The sequence below is a fragment of the Stegodyphus dumicola genome, chromosome 7 (genome assembly GCF_044657685.1).
Source record: "Stegodyphus dumicola isolate Sdum_Otavi_A_Nest chromosome 7, ASM4465768v1".
NCBI classification, from domain to species: Eukaryota; Metazoa; Arthropoda; class Arachnida; order Araneae; family Eresidae; genus Stegodyphus; species Stegodyphus dumicola.
In genome coordinates, this window is record NC_140774.1 from 22683823 (window position 1) to 22700603 (window position 16781).

The window sequence follows — 16781 nt, forward strand, 5'->3', positions numbered from 1 at the left end:
GTAGCTTGTGCGTCTGAAAGAAAGTCTATTCCTAGTATTAAGTGTGCTTGCAAATTCTTTACTATAAAAAACATCACCTTTACTTGTTCGTCCTTGATACGGATGTACAAAGGTACTTTACCTACGCACTTACATTGTTCTCCTTGCGCCGCTAATACTGTTGTATTATCCGCATTATATATGCGGTATTTGCGAAAATACTTTCTAAAAAAGACTTCTGCCACACAGGAACACTGCGCGCCGGTATCCAGGAGTGCGGTGGCCGGGATATTATTTACCAAGACTTCAATCTTCGGAAGAGTTAAATTTTTCAGCATTACTGTATTTAACTTGTAGGAAGAGGGGTTTTCGTGGCCTTCGGATTTCCGCACCCTCTCGTCAGCAGAAATCCGTTTTAGTTTAAATTATTTTTTCTTTCTGTGCTTTCCTTCTTTCTCCACTGGCCTTGAGACTTTTTTCCTGGGTTGCTATTGAACTGTCGACGTTCGCCGGCTGTTTTTGAATGCTCGGGTTTCCTTGCCCACTGATTCGCTTTTTCTCCGTAGCCATGTGCTTGAGTTTGCTGTAGTCTTGGCGTACCAAATTGGTTTCGCTGTTGATATTGGCGTCTTCTTTCGACGTCCGCCGTTCTTCTACTTTCAAACTGGATTGCTAGCTCAAATAATTTTTCCAGTGTAGTCGGATTTCTCAATTCAATAAAGTCTTGCACTTGGGGTAGTAACCTCGGCAAAATCACTTGTTCAGGATCCGGACGGTTTCCATACAAGAGCTTGAAAACGTGAATTTTTCTTAAAATAAACCTGGAGATATTTTCCATTCTTTGTTGATATATACTGAAAAGTTCTGTTTCTAATTTCGCACGATCCCTTACAACAGGGAAGGCTTTTAGTAGGGCAGTCTTGAAATTTTCGTAGGTATAGGTGGGACTTCCTGCTTGACCCAAGAGACTTCTGCCGATACATTTGAACCAGTTAAGCGCTTGGCCCCTCAAAGCGCTGGTAGCTAAGGTAACTTTTTGAAACTCGTGCACGGGGTAGAGCATGAAGTGGCCATCCAATTTTTCCAAAAAACTGGTTACCTGTGAGTTTCCATTAAACGTTGCTTCTGGTTTCATCGAAGCGCGCATGGTCTGGACAATATACCCAAATCCTTCCAGGGCGGCAGCTGGCATTTCTGGATTCTGAGCTATTTCTGCAGGCAGCACAGGTTCTTCTTGAAACTCGGCCATGGTTATTCTTCGTCGGGCGCCACTATCAGGTTCAATGTTTCTTCTAACCTTCTTCGGAAACATACAATGACCTGACTAGAACAGAGAGCTTACTAAAGCTATGTTCACTAATTGTAGTAAGTAGACAGGATACAGACGAAGGGTATACAAAACCCTTTATTTTTTTTCTTTATATACAATGACTTCCGTACTTCGGAATACAATGACCCTCCACTCGGGGTCTAACTTAAAAGATATCAAAATAAAACTAAACTCTAATTTAACTTTAGAATAAGATTGGCCTTATAATAACAGAAAGCGTATGTAGCACAGAGACTGTGAACACTACAATACGTTTAATTTATCAAGAGGATTAAAACCTCTGGCCTGGAAGGCAAAGTAGCAACTGCGTAACTTCTAAGGTAAGCGGCCTGCTTCGAACTCACGGCTTCCTCTCTTTTGCTTGGCAAAAAGGCCACACTTAAATACTTGGCGTTCGCCAGACAACTTTGCATAAACTCCTTCACGCTTATAATTCTGGCCGGAAGTAGAAAATAAGAAGTGATAGTAAAGATTTAAAATAAAATAAACGTTAGTAAAACTTAAGATCCTTACAAACTGACCGTGAAATCTGTAAAGAAAAAAAAATTATTATATTTTAAAAAATGTATTATATTTAAAACAATAGCCCTATAATATATATATGCAGATTAAAAATAATAAGAATACATTTACCCCTTCATATTGTGTTCAATAACAGTGTAATTTTTGTGCACTGTTGTAAACAGCCAAGAGCAGAATTCATGACATGCTTCGTATCCTTTAAATATTTTCTCTTGGCCATCTTTGTACTGCGCTACAGCAAAGTTTACGATGTGTTCCCCTGATGATTGTTCAGTTTCGAAATCAAAGAAAATTAATTTATCGGATGGACTTTTCGCAGAAATGAGTTGTAAGAAACAATGATGTTCTGACGCTATAACATACTCTTTACACAAAGGGCATTTCATAGTCCCGCAACGATGTAAAATTTTAGGACACTGCCGTCGCTTGATAACTTTTGAGCATTGTCTGCACTGATACATCTGTAATTAGGAAAAAAAAAGTAGAACAAAGATTTTTTAAAAATATATTTAGAAAAAAAAAACGTTTTAAAAATGTAAGTATTAAAAACTTTTTTTTCCCCTAGTTGAGTAATACTTACCCTATCGCATACTGAATGCTCTTGTCTACCTGTGACGGCTTTATGCGCTGCAAAGCAGTCCTCAGATTGACAGAGGCGATCACAATCTTTACATCTTTTAGGCAATGCTGGAACGCATTGAAATCTTAGGCAGACATGGCACATATTGTCACACCTGTGATCTTCTGGGCGGTCATATGGCTTTTCACAATTTTCGCAATCGTTTTTCGAACCATAAAAACCGTGTAAATTTGTAATGACATCAAAATGGCCATTGTGTTGCCACAAACTAATGCGACGAGTTCGATATCTTCCTTTATACGAGACCTAGAAATAAACAGTTTATAAATATAATTTCATTTTACATTTTTTTTTCAATTTAATTAATTTTTTTTGTTTAAAATCTTTGGCTTACTTTATTTAAATTTTCATTGCTTATTACTACGATTTGTATATTTAGATGATTTTCAAATGTGCAGATTTCAGTGTATGTACAAGGACCAAGAGGAACTCCAGCACACTTGTGTAATTCTTGAGCTCGTAGCATTAGAACAGATCGTCTCCGGTCCCGTAGAGAATTAAGCGCTGACTTGTCTTGCTCAAGATATGCTAGGGCATATACGATTGCTTTTGCGCAACACAACCCTTCATCATCTGACGGGATGGAAAGGACAGAGCGTTTTTTAAGACGATCTACTTGAATGTTGATTATCTTTGCTCTACCTGCACCGATATCCCTGCGAATCGTGATCACATCTACTAGGAAGCCTGAATCCAGCAGAATTTCATCTTTTGACTGCAGAACTTTCATAATAACCGATAATACGGTCTCCACCGTCATGGAAGATACGGCAATAATTTTCGTTGACATGAGTTTATCCAATCCATCGGCTTGGATACACATTCGTATCCAATCTGTCGGCCTTAGATTTTCTGTTGACCGTTGAATTAATATTTCAAACAGCTGTCTAACAGATTCAGTTACGGCTAGAAGAGGCCTGTTGCGAATATTTTGAGGCAGACGATTCATATCAACACGTGCCTGGAAGGTTATTTCCTCGCCTTGATACTTTCGGTTACGACGCCGTGCCTTGAGTATAATAGCAATTTCCATCTGGAAAGAAAAGAACATAATTCAGTGTAAATGAAAATAAGCACACACGCAAACACACCATAAGCCCTAAAACAGGAGAAAAACTCACATTTACTGAAATGTCATGTTCCACATATGCAGGTCCTTTAGATGGAGCAGAAGGTTGAGTCTAAAAGATGTATAGACATCACAGTGATATGAAAAACATAACAAACAAAGAAAAACATAAAAAACATAGAAAAAATAATTCTCATATATATTTATATATATATTAAAAACTGATATTACCTCATATCCCGAGCCTACTTGATAGTAAAGAGGCAAAACCAAAGGATTCTCCAAAAATATCTGCGAAGTTTCACTTAAGAGCTAAAGAAAAGTAACAGTTGTGTTTAAAGAAATTTAGGTTCAGCTTATATAAAAAAATACAAAAAAAATTAATGACAGGAAAAAAAAAAAAAAAAAAAAAACTACGTACTTCATCTCCTGAATCACTAAAATAATTTTCAATGCCGTCAATAGGATTTTCGATGAATATTTGAGATGTTTCACTCAGGCACTAAATAAATTAAAAATAGTGAATAGTCTTTTTCTAGGTGGGGCAAAAAACTATATATTGTAAAAATAAGCCACAGAAGGAAATAAATAAAACTAGCTTACCTCATCATCAGAATCTCTTAAAAGCGCATGGAAATCCTCACACTACAAAATAATAGTATTTTTAATCATGTAAGTATTACAAACACGTGGTCAAAGAACAATTGAAAATAATATGGCGATATAACTGTTTTGAAACGTTAATATTACAAACACGTGTTTCAACAAAACAGGGTAAAATATAATAAAAAAATCTAAGCCGTGTAAATAAAACACATAAATAAAATTTAGCTTACTTGATCATTAGAATCTCTTACAGATACATCGGAATCCTCACACTACAAAAAATTTTAATTGCGTGTCAGTATTACAGGCACGTGGTCAAAGAAAAAAAACAAAACACTAAAATAATAAAATTAAACACATAATAACCTTAATACATTTTATATATAAATAAAATAAAAATAAATTTTAAATATGAATACTTACTTGATCAAAAAAGGGTTCCAAAGAACGTTTACTGTTTCTTGAAGCCATTTTCGCAGATACGAAGAGAATTTCTTGTTTTTTCAAAAAGCGTGGTAACAAACTTCTAGAATTTAGCAAGTAATGAATTTCGGAGGCAATCCAGCGGTTGAAACTCGGCTCCGAACTTTTTACTTTGTCTGAATACGCGGATTGGTTAAGAGGGCATGACATCATTTTTCTGCTTTCTGATTGGTCCACAGAAATGTATTCGTTCACCTACGCGGATGTCTACACAAAGGGAGTGAAAAGGCAGACGCCATTTCCCAACCAAATCATGCACAAACATGATAAGGGTGACGTTATTTACCCACCAAGAAAATTCTTCAAAATGGCGGCTATAGAGGAAATCCAAGATGGCGGAGCACGGAAAAACCTTATGCAGATAATTAAGAACCATATCAACCAAGGAATTGTGGGGTATCGCTTAAAGACTTGGATGCGGTCCCCCTCAATCCCTTTTTATTAATTATTGGGTGGTAGCGAGTTCGTACCCCGTGAAAAGGAAATATATTACATTTTCATATTATTTTTTTTACGATCCTGTTACTTTTAGATGATGTTCTGGACGCTAGATGGCGCCAGCAGTAACATAGCTTCAAGAAAATCAGTACAGATGTAAAAATATCATTTTAACTCTTTCCCTGCAGATAAAAAATAATTTAAAAAAATTTCTTCCATTCGAAAGTAATATCACCCACTTAGAAGAAAAAAAATTCATTTGATAAATTGAAAATATTAATTAAAAATTAAGCACAAAATAATCTTTATAATATCTTAAAGAAGGTAATCAATGTTCGAAAAAAAATTAAGAAATTAAAATATATGTCTTCTACCCCTCTTTCATCGTTTAAAAGAAACTTTTCGATCGGTAAACTCGTTGAACGCTTTGCCTTTTTTTTTCTAAGTACTAATTTTTAGTCTTCTGTGGTAACAAAAGCGTGGCTCAGTGGTTAAAGCGCGTAGCTGGAGATCTCGACATCGTGGGTACGGGCCCACGCAATTTTTGAAACTGTCATGAAGGGCAGCATAAATCACCGTACAAAACAAAATGGCCGATGTTCTCCAAAGACCACGTGATTAATAAATTAATTAGGTAAGTTAAATAATAATTAATTAAATCCTTCATAAATACTTACCGAATAAAATTAATGAATGCCTCGGCGATTCAGCACGCACGGCATGGCGGGAAAAGGATGAGTCATTCCAAAGGAACACCACGTGATCCAATACGGCGGGCGGACGTTACGTGATCCAACATGGCGGATGGAAGTCACGTGATCCAATATGGCGGAGGCCACGCCCCCGTTGCGTCATCCTTTGTTCTATTACGTCATGGCGGCATCCCCCACTATATGCGGCAAAAGGATGCCGCCATGACGTAACAGATCAATAGATTACGTAACATAACAATAGATAACGCAACAGGGGGTGTGTCCTTGATGTGCTGCCACCACCATCTTGGATCACGTGATAATCGGAAGTGACGTAGATGGATGGGATGACGTAATCGAGTTTCGTTTTTATGGTGTGGCAACGATCTTTTCAAAGCTTTTATTTTTTGTGGCAACGTGTGAACCACGTGTTTGGAATCACATCACATTTAATTTATTATTTTTAATTATTTACGTTTTTTAATTATTTAACACTTTATTAATGTTAATTATTTACTCTTTTTAATAAGCATTTTAATTATTTAATTTGTCATATTTTAATTACCTTTAATTAATTTTTATTCAATTTAATATTATTTTCCCTGAATTTTAAAAATAACTCTACGAGCGGGTTTCGAACCCACCATCTCTTGCTTGGGAGTAAAGCACGTTATCTCAAGGCTATGCTTTATCTCGGGAACCTTGCCCGCTTTCTACCTTTGACTTATTTTCACCATTGATGTCATAAGGCTGAAAGTCTGCGCATGCGCTTTTACATGAAAACTGCGACACGCATTTGTTTTTACACGACGGCTAGGAATTCTTTTGGCTTCTTAATCATTACTTTATTCATTGCTGTTTTAAATGTAAGATTTTCTTACAGTTTAATTTTTTTTTATTATTAAGATATTTTTAATTGTTTTCATTTTTCATCTTATTCTTACTATTTTTTTAGTTAATTTATTAATTTTTATTTCATTTTTTTCCCCTTTCTCAAACATAAATTTTATTTTTAACTTTCGCAAATTGACGTTTACTTCCACAAAAGTGAACTTAAATTTTCTTTTTACTTTTTATCTTGCAAAGTTTATTTTTTTATATTTAATTTTCTTTTTGGTTTTACAAAAGTAATATTTATTTTTACGAATTGAATTTTTCCTTTTCACTTTTTTATTTTGCAAAAGTTTTTTTTTTTTCTTTTCAATTTTTTTTTCCTTTTCGTATTTTTACTTTATTTTATTTTAATTTTTTGTTTAACTTTCTTTTTGGTTCTACAAAAGTAATATTTTTATATACGAATTTAATTTTTCCTTTTCACTTTTTTATTTTGCAAAAGTTTTTTTTCCAAAATTTATGCCTTTTCGTATTTTTACTTTACTTTATTTTAATTTTTTTTAAAAACATTTTTTGGTTTTACAAAAGTAATATTTATTTTTACAAATTTAATTAATGACAGTTTCAAAAATTGCGTGGGCCCGAACCCACGATGTCGAGATCTCCACCTACGCGCTTTAACCACTGAGACGCTTTTGTTACCACAGAAGACTAAAAATTCGTACTTAGAAAAAAAAAAGGCAAAGCGTTCAACGAGTTTACCGATCGAAAAGTTTCTTTTAAACGATGAAAGAGGGGTAGAAGACATATATTTTAATTTCTTAATTTTTTTTCGAACATTGATTACCTTCTTTAAGATATTATAAAGATTATTTTGTGCTTAATTTTTAATTAATATTTTCAATTTATCAAATGAATTTTTTTTCTTCTAAGTGGGTGATATTACTTTCGAATGGAAGAAATTTTTTAAAATTATTTATTATCTGCAGGGAAAGAGTTAAAATGATATTTTTACATCTGTACTGATTTTCTTGAAGCTATGTTACTGCAGGCGCCATCTAGCGTCCAGAATATCATCTAAAAGTAACAGGATCGTAAAAAAAAAATAATATGAAAATGTAATATATTTCCTTTTCACGGGGTACGAACTCGCTACCACCCAATAATTAATAAAAAGGGATTGAGGGGGACCGCATCCAAGTCTTTAAACGATACCCCACAATTCCTTGGTTGATATGGTTCTTAATTATCTGCATAAGGTTTTTCCGTGCTCCGCCATCTTGGATTTCCTCTATAGCCGCCATTTTGAAGAATTTTCTTGGTGGGTAAATGACGTCACCCTTATCATGTTTGTGCATGATTTGGTTGGGAAATGGCGTCTGCCTTTTCACTCCCTTTGTGTAGACATCCGCGTAGGTGAACGAATACATTTCTGTGGACCAATCAGAAAGCAGAAAAATGATGTCATGCCCTCTTAACCAATCCGCGTATTCAGACAAAGTAAAAAGTTCGGAGCCGAGTTTCAACCGCTGGATTGCCTCCGAAATTCATTACTTGCTAAATTCTAGAAGTTTGTTACCACGTTTTTTGAAAAAACAAGAAATTCTCTTCGTATCTGCGAAAATGGCTTCAAGAAACAGTAAACGTTCTTTGGAACCCTTTTTTGATCAAGTAAGTATTCATATTTAAAATTTATTTTTATTTTATTTATATATAAAATGTATTAAGGTTATTATGTGTTTAATTTTATTATTTTAGTGTTTTGTTTTTTTCTTTGACCACGTGCCTGTAATACTGACACGCAATTAAAATTTTTTGTAGCGTGAGGATTCCGATGTATCTGTAAGTGATTCTAATGATCAAGTAAGCTAAATTTTATTTATGTGTTTTATTTACACGGCTTAGATTTTTTTATTATATTTTACCCTGTTTTGTTGAAACACGTGTTTGTAATATTAACGTTTCAAAACAGTTATATCGCCATATTATTTTCAATTGTTCTTTGACCACGTGTTTGTAATACTTACATGATTAAAAATACTATTATTTTGTAGTGTGAGGATTTCCATGCGCTTTTAAGAGATTCTGATGATGAGGTAAGCTAGTTTTATTTATTTCCTTCTGTGGCTTATTTTTACAATATATAGTTTTTTGCCCCACCTAGAAAAAGACTATTCACTATTTTTAATTTATTTAGTGCCTGAGTGAAACATCTCAAATATTCATCGAAAATCCTATTGACGGCATTGAAAATTATTTTAGTGATTCAGGAGATGAAGTACGTAGTTTTTTTTTTTTTTTTTTTTTTCCTGTCATTAATTTTTTTTGTATTTTTTTATATAAGCTGAACCTAAATTTCTTTAAACACAACTGTTACTTTTCTTTAGCTCTTAAGTGAAACTTCGCAGATATTTTTGGAGAATCCTTTGGTTTTGCCTCTTTACTATCAAGTAGGCTCGGGATATGAGGTAATATCAGTTTTTAATATATATATAAATATATATGAGAATTATTTTTTCTATGTTTTTTATGTTTTTCTATGTTTGTTATGTTTTTCATATCACTGTGATGTCTATACATCTTTTAGACTCAACCTTCTGCTCCATCTAAAGGACCTGCATATGTGGAACATGACATTTCAGTAAATGTGAGTTTTTCTCCTGTTTTAGGGCTTATGGTGTGTTTGCGTGTGTGCTTATTTTCATTTACACTGAATTATGTTCTTTTCTTTCCAGATGGAAAATGCTATTATACTCAAGGCACGGCGTCGTAACCGAAAGTATCAAGGCGAGGAAATAACCTTCCAGGCACGTGTTGATATGAATCGTCTGCCTCAAAATATTCGCAACAGGCCTCTTCTAGCCGTAACTGAATCTGTTAGACAGCTGTTTGAAATATTAATTCAACGGTCAACAGAAAATCTAAGGCCGACAGATTGGATACGAATGTGTATCCAAGCCGATGGATTGGATAAACTCATGTCAACGAAAATTATTGCCGTATCTTCCATGACGGTGGAGACCGTATTATCGGTTATTATGAAAGTTCTGCAGTCAAAAGATGAAATTCTGCTGGATTCAGGCTTCCTAGTAGATGTGATCACGATTCGCAGGGATATCGGTGCAGGTAGAGCAAAGATAATCAACATTCAAGTAGATCGTCTTAAAAAACGCTCTGTCCTTTCCATCCCGTCAGATGATGAAGGGTTGTGTTGCGCAAAAGCAATCGTATATGCCCTAGCATATCTTGAGCAAGACAAGTCAGCGCTTAATTCTCTACGGGATCGGAGACGATCTGTTCTAATGCTACGAGCTCAAGAATTACACAAGTGTGCTGGAGTTCCTCTTGGTCCTTGTACATACACTGAAATCTGCACATTTGAAAATCATCTAAATATACAAATCGTAGTAATAAGCAGTGAAAATTTAAATAAAGTTAGCCAAAGATTTTAAACAAAAGAAATTAATTAAATTGAAAAAAAAAATGTAAAATGAAATTATATTTATAAACTGTTTATTTCTAGGTCTCGTATAAAGGAAGATACCGAACTCGTCGCATTAATTTGTGGCAACACAATGGCCATTTTGATGTCATTACAAATTTACACGGTTTTTATGGTTCGAAAAACTATTGCGAAAATTGTGAAAAGCCATATGACCGTCCAGAAGGTCACAGGTGTGACAATATGTGCCATGTCTGCCTAAGATTTCAATGCGTTCCAGCATTGCCTAAAAGATGTAAAGATTGTGATCGCCTCTGTCAATCTGAGGACTGCTTTGCAGCGCATAAAGCCGTCACAGGTAGACAATAGCATTCAGTATGCGATAGGGTAAGTATTACTCAACTAGGGGAAAAAAAAAGGTTTAATACTTACATTTTTAAAACTTTTTTTTTTTTTTTTTTTCTAAATATATTTTTAAAAAATCTTTGTTCTACTTTTTTTTCCTAATTACAGATGTATCAGTGCAGACAATGCTCAAAAGTTATCATGCGACGGCAGTGTCCTAAAATTTTACATCGTTGCGGGACTATCAAATGCCCTTCGTGTAAAGAGTATGTTATAGCGTCAGAACATCATTGTTTCTTACAACTCATTTCTGCGAAAAGTCCATCCGATAAATTAATTTTCTTTGATTTCGAAACTGACCAATCATCAGGGGAACACATCGTAAACTTTGCTGTAGCGCAGTACAAAGATGGCCAAGAGAAAATATTTAAAGGATACGAAGCATGTCATGAATTCTGCTCTTGGCTGTTTACAACAGTGCACAAAAATTACACTGTTATTGCACACAATATGAAGGGGTAAATGTATTCTTATTATTTTTAATCTGCATATATATATTATAGGGCTATTGTTTTAAATATAATACATTTTTTAAAATATAATATTTTTTTTTTCTTTACAGATTTGACGGTCAGTTTATAATGGCATGGCTTTTAGAACAGGGTACGGCACCTGAAGTAATCCCTAATGGCTCTAAAGTGATGGTAATCACCCATACCGCCCTCAACATAAAACTTATTGATTCTTTTAATTTCCTGCCGATGGCTCTCTCACAGCTGCTACTTGTTTCGGCCTTACAGAACTAAAAAAAAGGATATTTTCCGCACCTTTTCAACAAGAAAGAAAATCAAAATTATGCGGGATTTTTACCTGAGCCTAAGTACTACAATCCTGATTGTATGACTAGTGCGGTGCGAACCTCCTTTTTGGAATGGCATAAAGAACACGAGAAGGATATATTTGATTTCCAAGAAGAAATTCTCACGTATTGCCGGTTTGTATCAACAGTCTATTTCTAATCCTTCATTATGATCCGTCTTTTAGGTGTATTATTTTGGTACCATGTTTTATTTATTTATTTACTCTTTTCGTTTTCAGATCAGATGTTGATATCCTTCGTAGATGTTGCGTTGAATTTAGAAATCAGTTTTTAGAAATTACAGGAGTAGACCCCTTTTGGTATTTTACAAACCTTTTCTTTTACATGGTTTTGTCATTTTGTAACAACGTATTGTATACGTGCATGTATACTTTATGTATATATGATTTACACTTTTCTTGTCCGTTTTATTTTCAGTTACATAACCATTGCATCAGCGTGTATGGCGGTTTACAGATCCCGACACATAATACCTAATACCATCGCAATGATACCTGTAGGAGGTTATATCAATCGCACGAATCATAGTCCTGACTGCATTCGTTGGCTTGATTTTATTGCCCAAAAAGAGAGCATTGAAATCGAACACGCTTTGAACGGAAAAGGAGAAAGACGATTGGATGGTATATCTGTAGACGGATATTGCAAAGAAACAAATACTGTTTATCAATACTACGTAAGAGTTCAATATTTATTTATTTATAAATATATTATTTAATTTATTTATTTATTGGTATTATACGAAAAAATTTTTAACTATCGCAGGGATGTTTCTTTCACGGTTGCTCCACCTGTTTTGACGGAGATGCACTCCACCCCATAACAAAATTACCCATGTCGACATTGCGACAACAAACGGTAGACAAGACTTACCAGCTACGTGATCGAGGGTATAATGTAATTGAAATGTGGGAGCATGAGTTTGAGATGAAAAAGAAAACAGATGAAAAAGTAAAATATTTTCTTCTAAGTCACGAGCTTCAGGATCGATTGAATCCTAAAGATGCTTTCTTCGGCGGGCGGACAAATGCCATTCAGCTGTATTATGAGGGTGATGCAAAGTATGTGGATTTCACTTCATTGTATCCATGGGTAAATACTTTTTTTCTGTGTTTTGGCATAAAATAATCTTATTAAACGCGCATGTCTTATTTAAAAAGAAAATCGCTTTTCCGATTATTCATATTTTTTCAATTTTTCCTAGGTCAATAAATACTGTTTGTACCCCGTCGGACACCCTAATATTATTACTGAAAATTTTGATGCCTTGGAAAACTATTTCGGTATTATGAAGTGCCGAATACTGGTTTATACCTCCCCGTATTGCCGTACAGAGCACAAAATAAACTGATGTTTCCCCTCTGCAAGACTTGTGCTGAATTAATGTATCAAGGCATTTGCCAGCACTCAGATGATGAGAGAGCCATCATTGGCACATGGGTGACTGAAGAAGTCAAATTAGCAGTGAAAAAAGGTTACTGTATAACAAAGGTAAGTGTTTTGGGTAATTATTAGTATTATTGAATGTGTTATAAATGTCACAGCATGTATTTTTATTGTATATTATTATATTCATATTCCCACTATCTTTTTTTTTTCAGATTTATGAAGTGTACCATTTTTCTCAATTTACGGATACTCTATTTCAATCTTATATCAACTTGTTTTTAAAAATAAAACAAGAAAGCAGCGGCTGGCCAGCCGATTGTGTAAGCTCGACCGAACGAAAACGCTACATTGAAGCCTATTTTGAGCGAGAGGGTGTGCAGCTTGATGAATTTAATATTAAGAAGAATCCTGGAAGACGGCAAGTAGCCAAATTGGCTTTGAACAGCTTCTGGGGGCGGTAAATAATTATTATAATGTTTTTAATAGAGAGAGTTGTTTCACATCTTTATATCCTTTATTATTTCTTAAAAAAATGCTCATTCTTTTCTTATATATTTTTTTTCTTTAAAGATGGGGAATGAACCTGAACAAGATACGTTTGACTTATGTTCATACATTACCTGATTTCAATAAATTATTGGCAGATCCAACAAAAAATGTAAGTTTTGTAATTTTATTTTCTAATGTAAATTAAGATGTATATTTTTAAATGATTAATCTTGCAACCTGCTAACTTTTCCTCCAGATCAAAGACTTATATTTTCCCACTTCTGAAGTAGCTGCTGTGCAATGGGACTATAAACATTATTTTGTTCCACAGGACACATCCACAAATGTGTTCTTGGCAGCTTTTACTACTGCATGGGCACGGTTAAAGCTTTACAGTGAAATGGAGAAGTTGGGCCGTGCTGTGTTGTATCATGACACGGATTCAATTATATACGCAAGCGATTTTACCAACGATCCGCCTCTTGGTAATTTTTTGGGGGATTTTACAGATGAACTCAATGGAGATACTATTACTACATTTGTCTCTGGTGAGCTTCATTTTTATTTTTATTTTTTATTAGGTTGATCTTTTATTCTTGTAGTTTCTGTAGCATATTTTTTCCCCCATTCAGGAGGCCCTAAAAATTACGCTTATGTAACAGCCCGAGGAATGACTTGCTGTAAAGTTCGAGGTTTCTCCCTCAACTTCAAAAATCAACAGATTTTAAATTTTTTGGAGATTAAGAATTTAGTGTGCTCGATGGATCGAAAAACAACAATCGCCATGTACGATGAACATAAAATCATGAGAGATGCCAAAAAGAGGAAAGTTTTAACTAAGGCAGAAACAAAACTGTACAAAATTGTTTACAACAAAAGACTCCTAAAAGAAGATCTAACTACTGTTCCCTATGGATTTTAAGTGGTATGCATCTCATTTATTTTATTTCATTGCAGGGTTATTGTTGAATTAATGTTAAAAAAAATTATATTTTGCAGTAAAATTTTAAAATTGTGTGGTTGACGTTTTTTCTTTTCTTTTTTTTTCTTAGCCTTTTCTTAAACGAGAGGAGTATATAAAGCTTCACACATTTCTGAAGATCATCAGTACCCCACAAAATGGAGTGGCCTGTGTTGAAACACCCTTCCACATCTCTCATCAGCGGTCCGACAGGATCCGGTAAGACATATTTTGTGAAACGAGTCATCGAAGAAAGTCTGCTTTCTCCTATGCCTCAGCGTATAATTTATTGCTATTGAGCATATCAACCTATTTTTAGTAAAATGAAAAATGTGCAGTTTGAAGAAGGACTACCATCGAACCTCAATTCCCTGCAAAATGCACTAATTATCATTGATGATTTAATGTCTGAGTTAGCGAGCGATACTCGTTTAAGTAAACTTTTTACGAAAGGAAGCCATCACCGAAATCTTTCTATAATATTTATCGTTCAAAATTTATTTCAGCAGGGTAAAGAGATGCGAACCATTCATTTGAATTGTCATTACATGATACTGTTCAAAAATCCTAGAGATAAATGTCAAGTCGTACATTTGGCAAGGCAGATGTTCCCCGGGAAAACAAAGGCTTTTCAGGAAGTCTTCCAGGATGCAACTTCAAACCCTTACAGTTATTTACTAATAGATTTAAGACCAGAAACCCAAGAAATGTTAAGGTTACGTACAGGCATTTTCCCTTCAGATAAGCATTTTGTTTATGAACTCCGTTAGTTGCTGTTGCATTCAACAAGTTTTCTCCTTCAGTAATTTAATTTGTAGGTTTTTTAAAATTTAAAACTCTCATTTACATTGTAAAAGAATAAAATTTGCCACACCGAATTTTTTTTTTTTTTTTGAAATTTAGATTATTTAAAAAATGTCCTAAAATATAAGATCTGCACAAAAAGCGGTTGCTTATGCGACCTTTATAAAAGAGAAGGAATTGTTAAAGTACCAATCATTTGAGGTCCAGATGTCGAGCCTGGAACATCTTAAACTCCTAGGCAAAAGTAAAGTAAAAAAAACTCTTCTAAGAAAATGTCCCAATAGCGTTATTAAAAGTGTATGTGAATGTGCTTTAAATGTATTACAGGGTAACGTTCCTTTGTCTAAAAGACAGAAACGTAAACTGGCCATATATAAACGGACTTTGCGTACATTAGGTGATAAAAAGATACCCTTATTTAAAAAACGGAGACTATTGGTACAAAAAGGTGATGGATTTCTTTCGTTGCTCATTCCTGCCGCAGTTTCTGTACTGAGCACATTAATTAATGGAGTTCGCTCGTAAATTTATCCTTGTACCCTCGGATCGAGAATTAGAATTTGCTGAAAACCATTTATCAGATTTAGATCAGCAAATGAGCACCATTTTAAACGAGAAGTTATCCGAAGATGGAAAAGCCAAGCAATACCTTCAAATACTTCAAAAATATGTAACATTTCCCCAATTAAAATCAGAAACACAAGAAAGTGTTCAGCTTAGCAAAGAAGAAGAGAAAAAGTTTACCATGGAAGAAGAAATTGTGAATTCCGCTCCAGTGAAATTTAAGAACATTGCCAAAAGAATTATAGACTTTTTAAAACTTCACAATGATATTATTACATGGACTCCATCTAAAGAATTAATCATGAACCAAGTTAAAATTAATAATTCTAATGTTCAAGACTTGGTGAATTATTTGTTAAGAAATCAACAGACCAAGCCTGTAGGTTATGAAGAGTTTAAAAAATTCTTAGATGTTGTAGATTTTCCCAGGGAGTTTGTAAAAAGCAAGTATCTGTTTACAATGTATGCTAAACCTAAATGTGTAAAAAAGAAAAGAAAATTGTATTCAACTTCTTGGATAAAATATTAAATAAAAAGAAAGATATTAGTTAAATTTGGTGTGTTTTTATGTGTGAAAAAATATTTTTTAATTTCAGGTTGAAAAAAAATGATCCAGATTTTTTTTTTAAAGGTAAGTTTTTTTTCCTTAAAAAATGTGCAGATGTCATGAGTAAAATAAATCTTTTTTTTTCCAGTAATTTACAATGGAAAATAATTTTTAAGCTTAAATGAAACCTTTAAAATTTATTCTATAACTAAAAGGTAAAAGAAAAGTTATTTAAGAAAATTGTAAATTGCACTTTATTAATAAGAAAGACAAAACTAAAATTCCAAGCAAATTAATATTTTATTTCTTAAAAATCATTTTTACACCATACCTTTTCTTCACAAAATGAAATACATGAAAATCGCTATTTCTTACAGAAAGATTTGATACAATTGATTCCAAACATAATCCTTGACATCGTTTTAACAAATAATAAGTACAATATTGTCCACAAACATTTGATGATACACTCTGAAGAGAAACTTGATTCCATGTCACACAGTTAAACTTGCTAGTAAATTTTGCTATGTCATCACCATAAGTCATGGGAGGAAGTCCATAAGAATCGAAAAATTCTAAAGTCTGATTATTTTCAATGAAGAAAGCCAGCCAGTGCGTCCCTTTCTCGTTGTGTTTATCAGTGTTGACTACAATAGCTGCTGGGAAACGATGAACATCTGGGATTTTATCTGAAGGGAAAAGTCCAGTGTAGTACTTTGCTGTCCATTTGTCATGAGAGAGTATTCTATGAATTTCTGAAGAATTCA

At 33.9% G+C, this 16781-nt stretch overlaps 3 protein-coding genes across 3 annotated transcripts; all 3 read left to right on the plus strand.

The window, feature by feature from the left end:
• The first annotated feature begins 7723 nt into the window (after positions 1 to 7723).
• On the plus strand, positions 7724 to 10413 carry LOC146996125 (uncharacterized). Its single transcript, XM_085819756.1, has 2 exons — positions 7724 to 8871; positions 8981 to 10413. Exon 2 carries the CDS (start codon positions 9311 to 9313, stop codon positions 10043 to 10045), a length of 735 nt encoding a protein of 244 aa, XP_085675882.1. The 5' UTR covers positions 7724 to 8871; positions 8981 to 9310; the 3' UTR covers positions 10046 to 10413.
• A 140-nt stretch (positions 10414 to 10553) lies between these two features.
• Positions 10554 to 12486, plus strand: LOC146996126 (uncharacterized). The gene is made up of 5 exons (XM_085819757.1): positions 10554 to 10898; positions 11003 to 11374; positions 11479 to 11559; positions 11678 to 11936; positions 12026 to 12486. Exons 2-5 carry the CDS (start codon positions 11280 to 11282, stop codon positions 12386 to 12388), a joined length of 798 nt encoding a protein of 265 aa, XP_085675883.1. The 5' UTR covers positions 10554 to 10898; positions 11003 to 11279; the 3' UTR covers positions 12389 to 12486.
• Positions 12487 to 12493: 7 nt separating this feature from the next.
• Positions 12494 to 14060, plus strand: LOC146996127 (uncharacterized). The gene is made up of 5 exons (XM_085821359.1): positions 12494 to 12751; positions 12862 to 13106; positions 13220 to 13307; positions 13395 to 13686; positions 13771 to 14060. The coding sequence occupies exons 1-5, from the start codon at positions 12611 to 12613 to the stop codon at positions 14058 to 14060; spliced, it is 1056 nt and encodes a 351-aa protein (XP_085677485.1). The 5' UTR covers positions 12494 to 12610.
• Positions 14061 to 16781: the final 2721 nt, after the last annotated feature.

Bases quoted from the DNA above. Each gene is read 5' to 3' on its own strand.
- LOC146996127 (XM_085821359.1), top strand. From the start codon at position 12,611: ATGTTTCCCCTCTGCAAGACTTGTGCTGAATTAATGTATCAAGGCATT. The intron at 13,308-13,394 runs GTAAGTTTTGTA...CTTTTCCTCCAG, and splicing joins TGGCAGATCCAACAAAAAAT to ATCAAAGACTTATATTTTCC. The intron at 13,687-13,770 runs GTGAGCTTCATT...TCCCCCATTCAG, and splicing joins TATTACTACATTTGTCTCTG to GAGGCCCTAAAAATTACGCT.
- LOC146996126 (XM_085819757.1), top strand. From the start codon at position 11,280: ATGACTAGTGCGGTGCGAACCTCCTTTTTGGAATGGCATAAAGAACAC. The intron at 11,375-11,478 runs GTTTGTATCAAC...TTTCGTTTTCAG, and splicing joins GAAATTCTCACGTATTGCCG to ATCAGATGTTGATATCCTTC. The intron at 11,560-11,677 runs GTATTTTACAAA...TTTTATTTTCAG, and splicing joins ACAGGAGTAGACCCCTTTTG to TTACATAACCATTGCATCAG.
- LOC146996125 (XM_085819756.1), top strand. From the start codon at position 9,311: ATGTTCTTTTCTTTCCAGATGGAAAATGCTATTATACTCAAGGCACGG.